Source organism: Haliotis cracherodii, unplaced genomic scaffold (genome assembly GCF_022045235.1).
Source record: "Haliotis cracherodii isolate W230 unplaced genomic scaffold, xgHalCrac1.p SCAF_7, whole genome shotgun sequence".
In the NCBI taxonomy this organism is placed as follows: Eukaryota; Metazoa; Mollusca; class Gastropoda; order Lepetellida; family Haliotidae; genus Haliotis; species Haliotis cracherodii.
Window position 1 is genome coordinate 3,852,287 of NW_027266330.1, and position 20,466 is coordinate 3,872,752.

General features: G+C 38.7%; 1 protein-coding gene across 1 annotated transcript in view; it reads right to left on the reverse strand.

Moving 5' to 3' along the window:
• Positions 1–19,869, reverse strand: part of LOC139447968 (pneumococcal serine-rich repeat protein-like) — a 36,631-nt gene extending 16,762 nt beyond the window's left edge. Inside the window, exon 1 of the mRNA XM_071229468.1 lies at positions 19,779–19,869. Within this exon, the coding sequence (XP_071085569.1) occupies positions 19,779–19,811 (33 nt within the window). The 5' untranslated portion in view covers positions 19,812–19,869. The remainder of the gene's footprint in view (positions 1–19,778) is intronic.
• Positions 19,870–20,466: the final 597 nt, after the last annotated feature.

A 20,466-nucleotide genomic window follows, 5' to 3' on the forward strand; every position in this document is an offset into this window, starting at 1 on the left:
AGGAACAGTGATATGACACTCGAGAACAATGTCGTCTTTTGTGTTCACCCGAAAACGAGCTTAACTGGTGTGGTACATGTGCGATAGATTTTTAAAAGCATTATTAACAGGTATAAAATTACCTCTTATATGTTTGAAAAATAAGCGCCTATTTGTTCTTGGTTTATAACAAAATATGCCATCTCCCCTTACTTACCACTCATGTCCTTAGCGCTAATCTATATATGATGCAGCAGAGATATTTATCTGCAATAAATCTGCATTAACCATGGTGTTTATTCAGTACCTGACCATTGTCCAATATTCCTATTTCTGAGTACTTATTCCCAGCCACGCCCCTATAGCGGTGAACATCTTAACTGGCGTAAGGCTAATGACGTAGACTTTATGCTATACCGATAAGAAACTGAAAACTATCTTAGATGTGCTCAGTTTGGCGAGCCTCAGTAAGCATCTCCTCACGAATACACGGAAAATTATCACGACTATATTCTACAATGCTGAAGCTAAACTAAGTATACCATCTACTGTTTGGGAATATTCGCAAATCGGTCTGTCAGTGTGTGTACATTGGTTCACAAGTACTTCCAAAAAAGGAAAATGTAAATTATGTTGGATTGCTTTCAAGTACATCAAAGAAAACCTTAGAACGTACCCTTTTAATATTTGAAAAAGAATGTTAGCCAATTATAATCATGGGCTATATTTTGGTGGTTTAAATCCTCTCCCAGCTGTTTGTATATGGGAAAGGGTAATATTACCATGTGGATTATTTGCTCGTAGTTTATGGGGTAAACTGTCAACAAGGAATACGAAATGTTTGAAATTTTTCAACGTTATTTTATACAAAGATTTAAGGATTTTTAGACGCACTCCTTTCGTCGTCACCAGAAATTGTCTTGGCTTAATTTCTCTCCTGACGTACATTGATCAATTAGCTCTCTTATTCCTTGGAAGACTATGTAATACTGGCATTAACTTAAACATTTAAGACTATTCAAAAGACTTACAACACAGACTTGTTCAGTACATGTCACCCGTATACCACATGCTATCACTAGTAAACAAGTATGAACACATACAATATATCACCCGTTTTTTATATACATTTGTAGAATACCGTAATATCTCATATTAATGTGTCTTCATCACTTGGAGGAAATAAAGATGATCTATCTATTCTATGTCATCGCAATGCCACAGCTACGGAGACGGCAGGACGTGTCAATGGTTTGAGGAGGATATTGAACCAGACTGTCAGAAGCCATCTTTGCGAGGTTGGAATCTGACTCAGAAGACCTGTTATCGTCCCTGGTTTGTAACAGATCAGTCAACAGTGATGCTTGCGTTGGTGCCATTTGAGAAACTGGAGACGAGTGTGGTTAAGTGATGAATTACGATTTCGTCTTCACTGGCGAGATGGAAGAAAACGTGTTTATCGTCGTTGAAATGAGAGTTTTGTCCCACATTGAGTAGGTGAATTTGACAATTTCGGTGGCGGTAGTGTCATGGTGTGGGTTTTGTGTACATGAACGAAATGAAAGGAATCATACAACCAAGGGACTGAATTCTAGATTGACGCCAGAGCCAACTGAATTCTTACATATCCTGTATAGGCAAAATGATTTTACATTATATTTTACATTTTATATATATACACCACATATTTCTCCTCTGGGAAAGTCTAGGGATAGTTCATGATATACACTACTGCCTAGAAGTTCATTCCCCTAACACGCGTTACGGGTTGCACACGGGTTGCACACCCGTTGGACACGGGTGCAACGGGTGTGCAGCGCGTGTGCAATCCGTTGCACACGCGTGTGCCACGCGTGTAACACGGGACCGGGTTCCAGTTGAAGTTGACAAATTTATCAAATGAATAGTGAGATAAAACACAACAGTGAGATGTGAAACTTGAGTTAATGAGCGGCCACTGAGCTGTGTTCACCAGACCATAAATACAAGGTCGGCCCGTCTTAATTAGTGTTCGGTTGCTAGAATTGTATGGCATGAACCATTCCACTAGGGTCCAGTCTAGCCATTGTGGCTAGCCGACAGTAGAACAGTAGTGAATTTAGATGCGAGTTTATTGCTAGGGGAATCCCCGTGTTGACACGATTGTCGCGGGTTGGTAAATGTTCGCCATTAATAAAATGATTTTTTGTGGATTGCGAACATATTCATTTTGCCCACACGAGTCATTCCACTTGATTGCAAATATAACGTTTTTCGTTCACCAAATTTATGCTTTAGACAGTACAATTATGATATAGCCGTCACCACTACTAATGTCTCATTATTTCACGTAGGAATATGTCCCATTTCCCCACACCCCACTTTCTGTTTTGTATTTTGAAAGAATAAATAAAAGAAAGTTTTGTGTGGGACACTTTTATACTAATTATAAGAGGATGTTGGAAATGAATATGAACAGCCATGCTGTCTGACTGTTGATAGAATTTGAGATCTTCACAATCACCGGGTGTGACCATGTAGACAGAATCTCGTTAAGGTTTGTGATTTTTACATTTGCCCAATGACCATAGTGAGTATTGCAGGGGATACCGAACGTAACTGTTTATCATTAGAGGTTGTGAGTACCTATACCACGTAGATAGGATATCTTTAGGATTTTAATCCTTCTTTCAGAGGCATTTATAAGTTGGAGTACTACGTTAGGATAACTTACTTACTTACTTACTTACTTACTTACTTACTTTCTTACTTTCTTACTTACTTACTTACTTACTTACTTACTTACTTACTTACTTACTTACTTACTTACTTACTTACTTACTTTTGAGATTTAACGTGCGCTTTCCGACTGATGCGTATTTCGCACACGGGCCCGGCCGGCCATTTAATGTGTTTCCGAGAACTAAGGGAGCCGGGTATGGTGGATGTTTGTTTGTTTATGTCATTTTGATTTGGTAGATTATAGTGTTTTAGATGCGTTTTATTAGTTCCGTTTTGATTAAGAATACGCCTAAGGCCTTGAAGTTTTCTAGTTTATTTTGTGGGTTTAGTATTGCTTCTAGAGTGAAAGCCTTGTTTAGATTGAGGGTGGTTTGTAATGCGGTTCGATGTGTGAGGTAGTGTGTGCAGTGGATGAGTGCGTGTTCTGGGGTTTCTAGTTGTTTGCAGTGTGGGCAGTTACCTTTAGTGTGGTTTTTTTTAAGTTTTCGGTGGTTATTTAGGTTGGTGTGTCCTGTTTGGAGTTTAGTGATTACTCTGTCGATTTTTGTTGATGGATGAAGAATTTTTGGTCTGGTTATTGGTTTGCCGAGTACTTTTTTGATTTGTCTATTTGAGTTTAGATATAGATTATGCCATTTTTTTGGTGATTGTTTGCTTGTTTACGCTTTTAATTTCTGATTTTGAGATGGGTAAGTTTAAGCTTATTTCTGGGATTTTGTGGGATAGTTTAGCTGCCTTATCGGCGTTTTCATTACCGTATATTCCTACGTGGGCGGGTATCCACAAGAAGGTTATTTGTTTGCCTGCCTTAGTTAGGTCGTTGGAGCTTTTAAGTATTTGATTTATTAATTTAGGCCGGTTTTTGGTATTTTTGTTTTGGAGGGCTTGAAGGCCACTTAGAGAGTCGGTGAGTATTAGGATTTTTTGTGATTTTTGGATTCTTGATTATGGAGGGCTGAGGCCATGCTCATTACTTCTGCCGTGAATATTGATTGGTTGTTTGGGAGTCGAAAGGATTGTGTGGTTTTAGTTGGTTGTGTGGTATGGACTCCGAAACCTGTGTGTTTGGAGGTCGGATCTGAAGATCCGCCCGTGTAAATGTGACACCAATTTGGCCAATTTTCGTGTATGTATGCTAGTGTGGTGGTTTTAGCTATGTTTGGGTCGGTTTGTTTATTTATTTGGCTAGCTAGTGTTGTGTCTATTTTGGGTATTTTAAGTTTAGGGGTGAAGATATTTGATTGTTTGCAGTTTTGTTTAAGATTTTTAATTTGGTGTTCATTTAGGTAGTTTGTTATTCTTTGGGATATTGGAGTAAGTAAGGGGTGTTTACGAGCTAGAGCTTGGTTTTAGGGCTGATATTTTGGTTTATTAAGTTTTGGATGAGAGGGGTTAGGATAAGATTTGTGGGTGACTTTAATCCTTTCTTCCTCTGTGGGTAATCCTTTCACGTTGATTGGAGGAAGTCACTCAACCAGGCCATGACAGGTCGTGAGTTTACTCACTAACTACTGTGATCATTTTTGGCATGACATCTTTTCTTGTATAAACATAGTAACGATGCTCACTCACTGTTAATCTGCTGCAGTTTGCTGGCAAAGTGGGGATAAACCTCAGTGTCAAAGACGATCAAACTTAGTTCGAATCCTTGTTTATCTGTGACATCTCCCAACTGGTGACATTTTCATAAACTTGGCAAGTGATGATGAATTTTAATATTAATATTATTATAGTTTATGAAATTGTTAATAAAACTTTAATAAAATTGTGCTTCACTCTCACGAAAAATATATTGTCTGTGAGTAAATGTATATGTCACGTTACATCGGCATTTTTCAGTGATATTGCGAAGAAATAATTACCAGATTTTGGGACTACATTTTTTGGGAAGGCACGGCGTCGGCTGGCGAGCGTGTGTGGCTAGAAGTCTAGCGGCGGTATCCTTGTAGTAGTTTCTCGGTCAGCTTCTCTTCCTGGGGGTCGGGATTCTGGTAGAGACTCTTGGCAAGAGGGCGGCGGTATTGGCGAAGAAGTTTGAGCTCGGTACGCCACTACTCTGGAATAAGTGGTACAAGTCTATGTAGTTTGTGATGTCGTACTCGGTGTCCTGTCCCCCCTTCTTGTGCACAATGACGAAAGGGACTCTTGTTTGGCGTAGAGCTGTTCCTTTGGGGTGTTGACCTGGTCAGCCTGGAGATCCGGGTCGGCCTTGTAGTGGTTGATCGGAATGTCTGACTTTTCGACTAGTAAATAAAGTTCTTTGGTATGACCTCTTTTATCCCTGCTGACGTTATCCTAATGTTTAATTTCAGTTTGGCTCACCAAGCGTAAGAAAGCATTGCACATGTGTTGGTAAACCATACTGATGCAGTTAAGCAAATGAATGTTTGCTGTGGGCAAATATCTATTTTCTATATATATTTGTGGATATGAAGCATTCTAGTTAATTGTGAATACACTGGGCACACATACATTACAAAATTGCTTGACAGGTGATTTGATTCCTTGTCAACAAGACAGAATTGTGTTTATTTCCAGGCCATCCTGATAGTCATTTACTACTCTTAGGTGTATGGTTGAAGGCAAGATCAAAGACGCCGCACAGCATTTATTAGATAACAGACGGGGTCGTCCGTTTCGCTTTGAACAACCACCCCACCCTGACTGTAGGCGTTATATAATCGGTGCGCAAATAACTGTGTCAAGTCCACTGCCGGGCTGATGCGGTGTCAGTGTCAGCGATGAACATGAATGCTCAAATTATAGACCTGTAGCACTCACAAGTTGCTTAGCCAAAATATTTGAAAAGTGTATATTCAATTCTCTGATAACAGCAAATATAACCTTAGAAATAGATTCATACAAACAATCAAATGCAGAACACAGACCTACATGTATGCTTAATCATTTCTTCTGGATATGATCAACCTGCGGAACCCTCTATCCGATGAAGTAACTAATGCTCGCTCATTGAAGGAAATCAAATCCTTAATTAATCGTTCTGATGCAATTATTAATAATTTTGACTTCAAATATTTTCATAGATCTTGCCAAATTGTCCTCCGTCGCCTTAGGTTCGGCTACAGTGACTAAAACGTTGATAACTTTAGACGACATGTATCAGACATACCAGACTGCACTTGTGGATATCACCTTGAAGATGCAATTCACTTTTTCTATACCTGTCCAAAAATACGATAATATCAGGAACACTGTGTATTTCTACACACATGGGTATGGTCTAAAAATGATATTACATTGCAGTAGTTAAGCAGTTCTACAAACATTTCTCTTCTTAAATCAGTTCACGACATCATTGTCAAAAGCAAAAGGTTTGAGTAGCTTAAGTTTATGCATGTAGTAAAGGAAAACTGCATTACCTTATTTCACAGACACCACTTGCTTCAGTGTATTGGCTTTGTGTCTTTCATTTGTGCATTTTGTATGTTTATGTTCAGCACTCTCTTATATATCCAGCTGTTGTTAAGTTGTTACCTGGAGAAGTATTTACATAAGCAAGTTTTGCTCGTTTACCGATCCAGATTTCTTTTGAAATAAAAATACGTTGAAGCCAACACAGCTAACCCTAAAACACATGATTGTAAACTATTCAAAAAGGGGCACTAATCTCTGGCTTCTTCTCGGGTTTCGAACTCAAACTCAAACTCATTTATCCTTAGAAAAACATGACTTACAATTATCTACAATTTTTGTTATTTACAATTTAACAAAAATAATAAAAATAGGATACGTGGATACTAATACATTTTACCAATTGTATTGTACACATTCTTAAGGAATTTAGATAGGCCTTTTAGATCTCTTACACTGTTAGTGGTCATAATTTTCTTAAATGTTTGGAAACTTAAGATATTGCTTATTTAAAAGTTCATATTGCCGTTGGTGAAAAGCTTCACATCGGCATAAATAATGCAAGTCATCTCCCACAGCGATAGAATCACAGAGTGGACACTGGCTATCTTCCCTGGGAATGTTCAGCCATCGACTAGTTTCAACTGGTAATCCTTGGTTAGAAGTTCTGACTTTTAGTATTGGGAGACATATTGATTTATGAGAGCAGTAGATATTTTTCAAATGAAGGTTGATTCTTCAGGTAATACGAACTTTGGATTTCCGCTTGGGCTTACTAGCTGCCGTGAGTCAATTTGCTCGCTAACGCAACCGAGCGTGACAAAAGACTGGGCTACCAGTCTGCAAGGGCAGCTAAATAAACTTACGCATTTTTGAAAACTGATTGGTTTCCAGTGATCTATGAAGATTTCGACAAAGGGCGCATGGTAATTAATTTCTTTAGCCTAAACACACAGACAAATAACGGCGAAAGCTCATCGGATGTCGTTATTTGGAAATTCCCCTGATGGTTACAGTTTAATAATAAAAAAAGTATCCCTGAGTGAAAGCATTTGCGGATTTCGGATTGCGTGGATGATACAATTACTACTCCCTTGTTGTCATCCACATTTTCTGGTACAACCCTACACTTGTGTATTTGTCGTAATTCACTTGCTGCTCAGTTAATGAATTTATAACATGTATACTTAGTTGTAGCACCACTCAGATTACCCGATGAAGATTCCAACTTGGTCTTTTTTGTACCTGGGGTAATTATTCAATCTAAATCCAGGTTTTAAGTGAGGTGGAATGTGAGTTATGTAATATGCACGTGGCAGCCCAGCAAGAGATGTATGATCAGTTGCTTTACTTTTTTTGTAAATCAACGGATCGTTCCCAGACATCAAAGGATCAACAGGAAATACGTTGATTGATTAATTACTGTTATCTTGCACAGTGGATATGTCAAAAGTAAGTGTTTACATGTGAAGGTAGGTTTGCTAAACCTAGGGAACACACTCATATCATGACGTGAAGTACAGATGTAAAAACAACATACTTTGTTCAAAGGGTAACCGATAATACACTGACTGGTTGTTTCATTGTTATCGAACTCAATGGATGTTTTTAAGAACCGTGGACATTATAAATATAGTTGTCACGTGGGCTTTCTCAGCTGACTTGGCACCTAAGTGAAACAACTGAAACAAACTAAGTGATCAGTTAAGAAACGAACACGGTTATAATATCCGATACATTTAAATAACGTTTAAAAACGATATATTTCAATATTTTAATATATTTCATATATATTCCAAATATTGTTTTCACATAATTATTATTAAAGTATTTGATTCTCACAGCGACATTTGACATCGAATAAGTATTTTTGTACAGCTGCATACGCAATGGATATTCACGGATACATTATAACTTTGGTAGGTTGTAATAATGATATTTGCATTTTGTTTTCGTTCATTCGCTGCAGCTTTGAACAGAAAATCATTCTTGTTTCTTTCCGTTTGGTTGGGAAGTTTTTCGATGTGCGTTAGACGTTGTTTTCACAAGTATTTTCTTTTGTAAGCGTGTATTTGTTACAGTCAATGTGTAAAATATGATTCACTCAGGCAATTTATTAAATATCTAAATATTTCAATAGTTTTACAAATTGACTGACTAATCTGTCCATTTATTTAACCGACTGATTAAAAACGATAAAGACGATCAGAAGAGCTTAAACACATCACAATATATTAATTATGCTAAGAAAAGAAGCCAAACAATACAGAACTGTACTTGGTGATGATATTAAACATATACAAATATTTGGAATTCGTTATCATATTAATAAAGATGGACATATTTTTCAGTTAAATTGTTAAATAACTGAATATTTAGGCATTTAATAAATTTCCTTAGTGAAATCTGTTTACATTTTGAGTGTAAACATATACACACGGTAAAATAAGCAATGTTCAGATGAAATATTTACTTTGTGTTGCAAGTCAAAATAATGTACACAAAGATCGCACAATTACCAAGCAAGTGACTTATCAATACTTCATCACCATTACCGATGCTCCCCACAAATATACCTACATTTCCAAAACTGTATTTCATTTTTGTTGATCAATGTGACCATACGTCCTACTATCAATAAAAATGCGCTTACGAACGGCGAGCACAGGTCGCGAACAAGTCTAGATTTTTGCTATATCATCCGGGTAAATCACTGGGAAAATACAGTAATGCACAGGCAACAACTACTCCCGCGGAATTGCTTTAGATCAGTGCTCCTTTGTACGTTGAAATACCATATATTGTAAATGCCAAAATGATGTATCAAGGATCAAGTAGAAGATACATTGACAGTAGCGTTGGGAGTTTATTCAACAGACCCGTGAAAATAACACTGCTGTATCTTATTATTTATTTTAGATGACGCAGTCAAAGCGCACTATTTACTTCTCCTGACGGGCATTATCGAACGGCCAGCTAAAACACAACCCCGCGCTTACGTCTACAGGTCTCTTCCTGTAGTACGGTAATTAGTATTCTCTCCCTCAAGTGTATCCTCAATGATAAAACCCACCCTCATTAATTACATGCTGCTCTTTTCCAGCCTCACGGCTATGGAGCTGAGATAAAGAGTCCAAGTCATCATAAAGTAATTAGGGTCCAATAAAAACAATGCGCCACCAAACCTCATACATATTATCACTGAAAGTCGTACTACAGACGGTTAATGTCAAATCACAATAAAAGCATTTCAATGGCAATAACATGTTCCAGGACCATATATTCTCTTAACACCATTGGATTTAGAAGGAATGGTCGTATAAAACAAGACAGATCTATTTAATCACAACAGTATTCATGTTATTCCCACAAAATCACGTAAAGAAAGGAGACATTAGCAAATACATGTGTAATATCATTTTTCGTCAGGATAACAAAATTTTCTCTCCTTGTTACCACCTCCAGGTTCAGCTTAACACGGGTCCTCCTTTGGTCAAAAGTTTGTTCCCCCTCTAATGAGTGTGTCACGCGTTGCACACGGGTATCACACGCGTGGCGGACGGGTTCCACGCGAGTGACCGATACGATGTACACTGGTTGCGTAACGCGTTGCCCATGCGTGTAAGGGGAAATAACTTCTAGGCAGTAGTGTATGGCTGACTCAAACACTCTGTTTAGGAAACACAATTTAACCACTACAGTCATATTCAGCCAGATAGGCGTCTTGGCACCTTGATTCCAGGATGTTCTGCTTGTGGTCTACTTGTATCACAAGTTGCGAATGTTGACGAGTCAGTGGCGTCTGAAACTTCCTGTTTCGATGGAATCAGACGCCTGACGTCCAAGTGGTACCATTGGTCAACTGCTCGGAAGCGTTCAGTTGCTTCTCAACTTGCTTTGGTGTGGACAAAACTGACTGAAGCTTGTGTCCATGAATGGGATGCTTGGTGCGAACCCAATCTCCAAACTTGAATTTTAACACCTTGGATGATGGTGTGGTGTCTGTGTACAACTGTCATTTGCCCTTCGCAAGTGATGTCCAGGACATTCGGAATTTTCGACTGACTCTTTGTGGCAGTGGTCTGAGTCTGTCCAGAGGGAGTCTGATGTTGCGACGAAACATCAGCTCTGCTGGCGATTGCTTGGTTAGAGCATGACGCGTATTTCTGTATGTCTTGAAAGTAGTTTAGATTGCCTCTGTGAATGACTTCCCTTCTGTCATGTTTGATTTCAGGCCCTCTTTGATGACTCTTTTGAAGCGTTCAATACAACCATTGCTCTGCGGATTGTATCAAGAGGTCTTCCCCTGTTGTATTCCTAGACCTGTGAGGAACTGTTTGAATTCATACAAGCACAACTGTGGCCCCGAAAATAGGCCCTATCTGGTGAACAGGTTGTTGAGAACGTCAATGAATGTCTTCGAAGTCACTGTTCCTGTAGCCTCAATCTCGGGCCATTTTGAATGCATGTCATGCACAACGACAAGGAATCTCTTGTCCCTTGGAGCAATATTTCAATATTTGCAGTTGGTGCCATGGCTTCTCTTGCCTTGGAATGAATTGTGTAGGAGCAGCAACATGCTTCATGGATTTCTCCCTGAGAACACAAGCCTCCCAGTCCTTCACAAACTTTTCAATTTGGCTTACAATTCCTGGCCACCATACATATTCACAGCACTTCTGTTTCCTCCTTACTCTCCCCGGATGACCACTTTCAGGAATAATAGCCCTTTCTCCTTTCACAGGCAGAATTGAAGATGAACAATTCATATTTCATCTTCGCATACACTTCAAGACCATTTGGTGTCTTATTTGGTCAGTCCTTAGTGACAAAGTCTAACTTGTGTCAAGACTGTAGTCACAGTCAAAGATATTCTATACGAATATACAAAACTATCGGACCAAGGGCACCAGATGGAGCTGTGTTGGATCCCCTCTCACATAGATATTCAAGAAAATGAAAAAGTAGACACACTGGCGAAGCTAGTTCTAGGCAAATAGGATATACAGCCTATTCCCTTAATAAACTAGAGATAAAAAGCAAAGCCTTCATAGCCGAAAGATGGCAAGCCCAGTGGGAGGCAAATACGATCGGCAGATCGCTATACAAAATTCAACACAAGATCCATTAAAAGCCAAACTCATAGTCAAATAAAAGGAAAGTTAAAATTGCCATCTCACGCCTAAGACTCGGTCACAAAAAGCAGTATGACAAGGTCTGTCCATCTTGCAATCAAGCGGAATCCATTGCTCCCTTGTTACTGTAATGTCAAGATCACGCCCCAGCCCAGGCTCGGTTAAATAGGAGAGATAGACAGCTACTCGAACGTTTATAAACAGAGCAGCCCAAGATAAAAATGGAATTATATCAATATACCAAAATAAAAATCATATCAAAACAAACACAGAAATTCTGTGAATACCAATCTCGCAAAAGATACGTGTACCCTACTCACACACATGAGTCCCAAAGAGGGACAGGGCAGCTGAAATTGCAAAGGCGGAAGGCGACCTCTTAAACACTAAAAGCAACAACAACAACGACATGTGAGCGTGTGGCTCCTTGTACAAGTCCGGACTAATGCAGTTTTATGACACAGGCCCACTGTGATACCATGCCACATTTTAACACAAAATCTACTTGTTTTATTCCATTAATGCGGAGACAGGGTGACAACAAGTACCATTTTGGTATGACGCGGCAGATAACCGAACCACCGACTTACCACTATCCCCGCACAAACTCTGTCTACTAGATCTTTGAGGTGGTCAGGTCACACAGGTCTTGCTGGGATGTTATATCAATAGTGATCAATACACAATTGAATATGTTTTTCTCTCAAAACACTAATTTTATTGTAACAAATGTTATATTTGGGATAACACTTTCTGTGTAAAGTACAAATTCTTGTACTTTTGCGGGCCTCGAACCCACACTGTCATTAGGCACTCAATCGCCAGCACACAAAGTTAGCGATGTAACTCACTCAGCCACCGAGGCTTCCACAAAATGATAGTCCAACAACTGGTAGTCTAGATCACGTACGTTGTGTATCGCTCTAAGTGAAAATTGGCACGGCTCTCATGGCCGAAAGCTATGAACACGCAGTGCCATTTTAGAAAGTTGTCAAATGTAACAAATTTTTTTTTACAGGATAACACTTTCTTAGTAATGTACAGAATGTAGTACGTTTGGGGTTGAGTCCGATCCGGGATTCGAAACCACACTGCCAGAGTGAGGCAATCTTATTGAAACAAACACCTGACTATGTGCCATGGCTCATGTTTACACACATGCAATGGCCTTGATCTGTACACACTTCCCTCTTGGTAGCGCATCCGGGATACAGTGCGTGAACAAGCCACGACATGAGACTTATAAACATATGCAATAAACACAAACACGCAGCAATAATCGCCCGTCTGAATCTGATATGATGTTAGTGTGTTCAGTGAGTGGGAACAATATGTAAATCTAACAATCGTGGGATACACGACACATACATTCACTGAGCCTGAGGGAGGAAGAGAAGGGACTTTAAATTATATTTGTCTAAATAACAATTGTTATCAAAATGTCACTTATACTCGACTGAAAACAGTTGCCGAAATACCGCAAATGTAAGATCCTGTACACAACCATGATACCCGTATGAAATACCTCCTCATCGAATAACCATTTCTTGTTTGTCTAATTTTAAGCCACATTTGTAGTTATTATGAGGGGCGACCAATCGTGGTAAGTGAAGATTTACAACGCATTGGGTAACACTGCCGAAGGAATATGAGAAGATGATATTTTGTTTTCACAGTGGCAAGCAAGTACACTTTCCGCTTGAGAAGAGGTCTAAATCAACCCATGCTTACCCTGAAGGCGACAACGCTTGTTGAAAGAGACGATGAACGGGATCGGGTAGTCAGGCTCGCTGACTTGTTTAATGCATGTCATCGTATCCAAATTGAGTAGATCGATGATCATGATGTCAATCACTAGATTGTCTGGTTCAGACTCGATTATTTACTGATCGGCGGCATACAACTGCAATATTGCTGTGTGCGTTGTTAAACAATAAACAAACAAACAAACTAGAAGATTCGACAAGTCTCAACTTCTCAGATTCGTAAAAACTCCGACGCACGATTAAACAGAACGCAGATGTTTAACATCAAACAATGTCAAATCCAAACTGAACTAAACCAAATTGTCCATGCAGGAAGCAAAGGCACTGTAAGTCCCCATGGTCCCTAGTATCGTGATCTCCCCTTAGTCACTGACGATCTCTAGCCCATTTTTAGAATGTGTTGTTCACAAATAATTATCACTTTTATATATTCTCAACTAGTTTTAAATAGACTCTGTGATATTCTAGTTATTGTACTGTCCATCGTTGACAGCTTTTTATATTGTTTAAACTTATGTATTATTAATGTACTTCTCGTCACGATATGGCTGAAATACTGCCGATATGACGTTAAATCTTGACTCACTCACTAAACCAAATTCGTTCCAGTCTGTCCCCACCTGAATATTTAATTTTAGATTGATATCAGCTATGAATAAGCTATAGGTATCAATATGGTCTTGTGCTCACGGTCACCACGTCCGATACCACCATACAATCCTCTACCATAGACAAACTATCCACACTCCTCTACAATAGACAGACCATCCACACTTCTCTACTATAGACAAACTATCCACACTTCTCCACAATAGAGAAACTATCCACACTTCTCTACAATAGACAAACTATCCACACTTCTCTACAATAGACAAACTATGCACACTCCTCTACAATAGACAAATTATCCACACTTCTCTACAATAGACCAACTATCCACGTTCCTCTACAATAGACAAACCATCCACACTTCTACAGAATAGACAAACTACGCACACTCCTCTACAATAGACAAACTATCCACACTTCTACAGAATAGACAAACTATCCACACTCCTCTAAACACTCCAATAAAAAGCTGTCAACGATGGACAGTAAGATAACTAGAGTATCACAGATTCGATTTTAAAACTAGTTGAGAACATTTAAAAGTATGCATTTTCAATCAATAATACAATATAAAAATGGGCTATTGATCACCAGCAACCAAAGTTGGGCCACCTAACCGGGGACAGTGGGGACTGACATTACTTCTGCTACCAGCAGGATCTACACCAACCCTTCAGCGTCTGGTGATGGTATGCAATTATGCCAACAGTTAAAAAAACCCAAATATACTACGTTTAAAACCGAGGTAAGAATAACTGTACTTTGAATGATGTGGTCGCACATATCCTCTCAGGGGACAATAATTTTACGTTCTTTCAACCCCCTTTGAGGATATAGCCACTAACAATCTAAGTTACAAATTATACATTACCAATATAAAATATAGCTATTTACACAATACAAAATTTACCAATAAGTTCAATTTCTTTTAAAAAACCTAAAATTAAATGAGAATTGATTCTACTAAAAAGATCCGTTATTGATGGAGATTTGAAATATTTATCCCTTATGATGGAAAAACCCACACAATTAAGCAGGACATGCTTGACCGTGATTCTTTCCTCACAAGGGATACAAAATGGAGGATCCTCACCTTTCAATAAATAATTATTTGTATACATGCAATGGCCAATACGACTGAAAACCCAAGTAGGTGTAGCAAATAGTTGGTTTAATTTCATGTAATGTATATATTCCCACTTCTTTTGCATTAGATCACGAATGTAAGATCAAATAAGGGGTTTAATCAGTGTATGGGATCAGAAGTGGTGTCACAGATTTGTTGAGTGCTGCTTTGGCTGCAACATCAGCCATTGTTTTACCAGTTATTCCAACATGACTGGGTAACCAACAAACGACGATGTTGTACTGGCCAGTAGCTCGATCGTTATGAAGTTCTATGATGTCATGTACTAGTGGATGTTGACAGGAAATATTCTTAATGGCTTGAATACAGGAGAGGATATCAGAAACTATAATGAACTGTGTATGCTTCGATTGAGTATTTATATATTTCAGAGCTGTTAAGATTGCCATTGATTCTGCTGTAAAATTCGAACTGTCATTTGGTAATCTGGGTGATATGGTTCTGGATCCAAGACAGTGACACTATCAACTGCGTCATAGTCCTTAGATCCATCTTTAAAGATAGAGTTGTATGCATGATAGTTGTTTCTTAATTGATGATATTCGTGCTGGGACATTTTTTCATTGATGTCTGATTTCTTTAGTTAGAGATCTACCTGAGGTTTTGCCAGTTGCCACGGAGGAGACGACAGAATTTTGGCAGCAGAAAGGTCAGGTTTCATTCTGAATCCAAGGGTGGAATAAGGGGTTGTTTCATATTATATAGATCATCATACAGAGGTTTAAAAACGCACTCATTGGCTGGATTTGAGTGATGGTTCATCAGCCTCTACGTACAGATTATTAAGGGGTGAAGTTCTAAAAAAATACCAGGGCAAAGCCTCAGTACTTGATGATTAATTGTATCTAATAATTTTAAATTATTTTTACAGGCTCCACCATAAACGATGGAGCCATAATCAAAATCACCAAAAAAGAAGGATCCATAATCAAAATCACCAAAAAAGAAGGATCCATCAATCAGATCATTTAAAACATTAGACAAACTATTTATCTTAATACTAAATAATGTGACAGACAAGATACTGCCTTGTGGACACCCTGATCATGATTATAATGATCAGACAGTGTAGAACCAACAGAGACTTGAAATTGTCTGTCAGTTAAAAATTTGGATATAAATTGAGGCAAATTACCTCGTAATCCAAAATCATATAAATCTGTTAAAATACCGTGTTTCCATGTGTCATATGCTTTTTCCAAATCGAAAAAGATAGACACAGCATGTTGCTTATTTATTATTGCATTTTTAACAAATGATTCTCAGCGAACCAAATGATCGATCATACTTCTGTTTTTTTTCGGAAAACACATTGTATGTTAGTAATGAGATTATTGGTTTCTAAGTACCAGACGAGTCGATTATTTATCATGCATTCCATGGTTTGGCAAACGAAGCTTGTCAATGATATTGGTCGGTAATTTGATGGATCAGTATGATCTCAACTGGGTTAGGATATAAGGACAAATATAACATCACGCCATGAAGAAGGAAACTTACCTCACGTCCAAATTACATAAAGATATTCACAAGTGTTTCTAAAGATGACTGTGGTAATTGCTTCAAGAGTTGATAATGTATGTTAATTTTAAGGTCGTTTTAAATATTGATATCAGCTAGGAATAAGCTATAAATATCGAGAGGGTTTTGTGCTCACGGTCACCATGTCTGATACCACCCTCTGTTACGTCATTAAAGACCAAGATGGAACATAGAGAAGGACATTAGTGTGACCTGACCCTCCCGCCGGCCATCATAGCACAGTACTCGCTCACCTACCGGCCTAGACATATTAACAACAGCATCAGGAACATTCATCCACGTAATATCTAGTTCTCTAATAGTCCTCCAATCACAAATCACATAACAAAAACAAAGATCTCGCGCATTACCTAATACATCACATTGACGCATTGTTCGCCTCCGGTAAAGCTAATATAGACCCGTGTGCATCAGCTAGAACACACAAGATTGATCTCTGAATGTATGTCAATAAATGACATGAACCCAACTCAATATCTGTGTTTGATTATTGAATACAGAGTCATGCCGTCTCCATTTCATGGCCGTGCTCCGGGTTTTTACTGCGTCTATTCATAAGTTGAGAGAAAAAAATATCTATGTATAGACCATAGTCATATATAAATTACGAGAATTTGTTAAGCGCACTTTCCAATTTATAACTGTTTATATGCGCTTTGACCAGGACAGATTTATTCACAGGGTTGCTTGAAGAAATGGGTTTTTAACATATAGTAATATGTTTCAGAAACTATAGACTTAGCATTCAGGTCTTCAACGAAATACACCATCACCATCACTATCACAAACATCATAAATAGAGGTTCCTGTTATGACAATCGACCATGTATAAGATATCATTACTTTAAAGTGTCGCCAGCATGAACAGGCCTTCAGATTAATATACTGTAGCTGTCCAGGACCCGTGAAGATCCGGGGCAGAATAGGTCTTCAGCAACCCATGCTTGCCGTAAAAGGCGACTATGCTTGTCGTAAAAGGCGACTAACGGGATCGGGTGGTCAGGCTCGCTTACTTGGTTGATGCATGTCAACGATCCCAATTGCGTGGATCGATGCTCATGATGTCAATCACTGGATTGTCTGGTGCAGACTCGATTATTTACAGACCGCCGGACTATAGCTGAGTGCAGCTTTGAACAACAAAACAACCAACCAAACAACCATTACTACGTCCCTCACAACAGACATGTTCATGGGGTTTCAGGGATACTGGGTGAAATACATTCAAACCTTTACTTTATCTTATCTTTAAGTCGACGAGACTTTCAATACTAAATTCAACGTCATTGTTTGTTTACTGAATAAGTCTGCCACGAAAACAGGTCCACGAGTACAGAGTTTAAGGATTATGACATAATAGATGTAACACGGAACAGGTTCAGCATTGCGTTGTTGCCTGAAGTGAGACTGTGGTGTTGTCAGTATAAACTCGGGACCACGCCTGGAGGGCTGATGTTCCACTTTGGCCGACACAAGGCACCTCATTCAGAACACCGGTAATTGTGGATTAAGCGAGCATTTAGTGATGGATGAGAGACGCTATGTCCAAGCTTAGAAAGCTTACCTACAGTATTACTGGCAGATGATACAACATTAGTAGGTTGTACACAAACAGGGCTTCAGTGTCACTTGACGTAATTCATCAATACGCCTGTCAATGGCGTTTATCATACAATGGACGGAAAAGCTATGTTCTCATATATACAAGCGGTCACAAAGTTGCTAAAGACGTTACATTGACACTTCACAGGGCTGAACTGCCAGTAAAACCCAGGATTATATATGCCGGCTCTCTAATGACTTCACAGAATGAGAATGCGCTAAGGCATGCTTCTCTCAGAGATATTGGGTTAAAAGCTTGGGGTCTAAATCCGCTGACCAGTGTTCAAATATGGCGGCGTGTTGATCTCCCAAGCGCCCTCTGTGCCTGTGAACTATGGGCAAACATGTCATCCAATGAACTCCGTGAATTAGAACTACTGCAACACTACTTTGCCAGATCAATACAGAACTTTCACAAACGATCCCCAACTGATGTAACTACCCAATCTCTTTGTCTCTGGACCATTGAAGCAGTAACTGACAAGACTAAACTCGCCTATGTAAAGCAGATTATTTTGTTAAAACCCTATTTTACATTAGACTTGGACAGTACCTAAACAACTTTCTCTCAGATACATCCGTTGTCCATGATCTGCTAGGCATTACAAAGAAGTACAAGCTCTTCCATTTCATAGAAACGTATCTCACTGAAGGGCATTTCCCACCAAAGACAACATGGAAAGGAATCGTTAATAACATGGTAGCTTGATTCGAAAGACAAAAATGGATAGAAAAGGTGTCTACTCGCCAAGACCTGAAACGTTTCCATATGATACATGAAAGGCTAGCTCCACACAGATTGTGGAATATGTGTGACCTTTACAACATGAATAGCAGGCCAATATATGTCCTAGTTAAACTAACAAAAATTCCCATAACAACTGGTGTATGTACATGTATGATGTGTGAAGAAGAATGTAACGATGTTATACTGCACCAGTTAATAAACTGTTACAGTCTGGTGCAAGAAAGACATATGCCCTTTATGAGAAACTGTTTGATTTACTGTGCCTTAACCAACATCTTAAAATAGAAGATTGTACAGACAACGAAGTGATAGTTGTGACACTACTTGGTGGCATTACGCATCTTGTAGAGGAGATGACACTCTATACATGAGCTCAATTCATAAGCATAGTCAGCAAAGAAATAAGCTCATGGCAGCTTACGTCTATTCTCTATCTGTAGGCTGACTATATACATATCTGTTATCGTGCATTTACATACTGATTGATTAATTTCCATATTTGTACTATCCGATACTAATGGAGGAAATAAAGATTATTCATTCATTCATTCATGGTTTCTTCATTCAATTTGTAAGAAGAGCGTCCGCAAATAAATGAATTATATATTCTATTACATATGAAACTATATAGAAAAATGACAAGATAGCACAAATGTACAAAATATACGAACATACGAACGTTTAACATCGCATATCAAATTAAAAACACAGGCGGCTGACATTACAATGGTAAGTATAGGTTAAAAAAGACATTCATATCCTTCCATGTTGTCAATATTGTATTTGATATACCTGGGATGGTATCACCTTTGTAGAATAAATATCAAACTGTTACAATGAAATACAATACGCAAATATTCACCGAGAAACAAAATAGTTCCATGCATATTATAAATTATGGAAAGAGAGAGAAAAGTAAGGATAACAGCTGGACAACATGTGTAATATAAGGAAACATTACTGTCATAACGACTTTGGTAGAATGGTTGTCTTGTTAATTCAACATAACGGTGATCTTTGTCAGTTCATGCGAACATCTCTGGTACTTACTGGTGCTTCCTGAACATAAGCTATGGGCATCACCCACGGGGGTGTCCGGTCTCTGCGGTAGTAGTAGGTCCACATGGCTAGCTTAGGGGGAGCAGACTGACTCTTACCTTATCGTGGAAGCGGGATCTCCAAGCACTCATATTTTTTAAACGTTGACGAGTACGTCACCGTTACTGCTGTCAGATGTTGACTTGTGATGGTCGGCTCTTCACTTTTGTCGACTTCCTCGCTTAGCCACACCGTCCTCTGATCACAAGGATTCCAGGCAACTGAGCCCTACATACGGGACATCTTGCTGTGGCAGAAACGCTCGAGTGATAAGACTGAATGTGATTGTCTTCAGATAGAGGAGGAGTTTCCCCGAGGTGAAAGGTACATTTATATCACTGTTGTTGTACATATAGTTGAACCCGAAGTCATTTATGTATGACTGTACAGAGTATATGTATTGCCAGAATAATGTGAGAAGGCTCGGTCCTGTTTGTGATGTCACGGTTTTGGTTTACAGATATCCGAGAAATTATATTGCATTCACTCATATTTTTACAGCGCTGACGTTGTTTAATGATTCATATATCACGAAAATAGGCCGGTTCTTTTATTTGTAATAGTCGCCTCTCATTGTGTCGCGTCCTCATGTGCTAATAAGAAGCATTTACAGGTTCTTGTGTTATCTCGTTGATATTATAATACTCAATAAACATTGTGTACATGACAAACATATGACGCCAGTGTGTAGCTGACGTCATTGTCCTTTAATGTTATAATACATTACATCCAGTGCTTATAACCTAC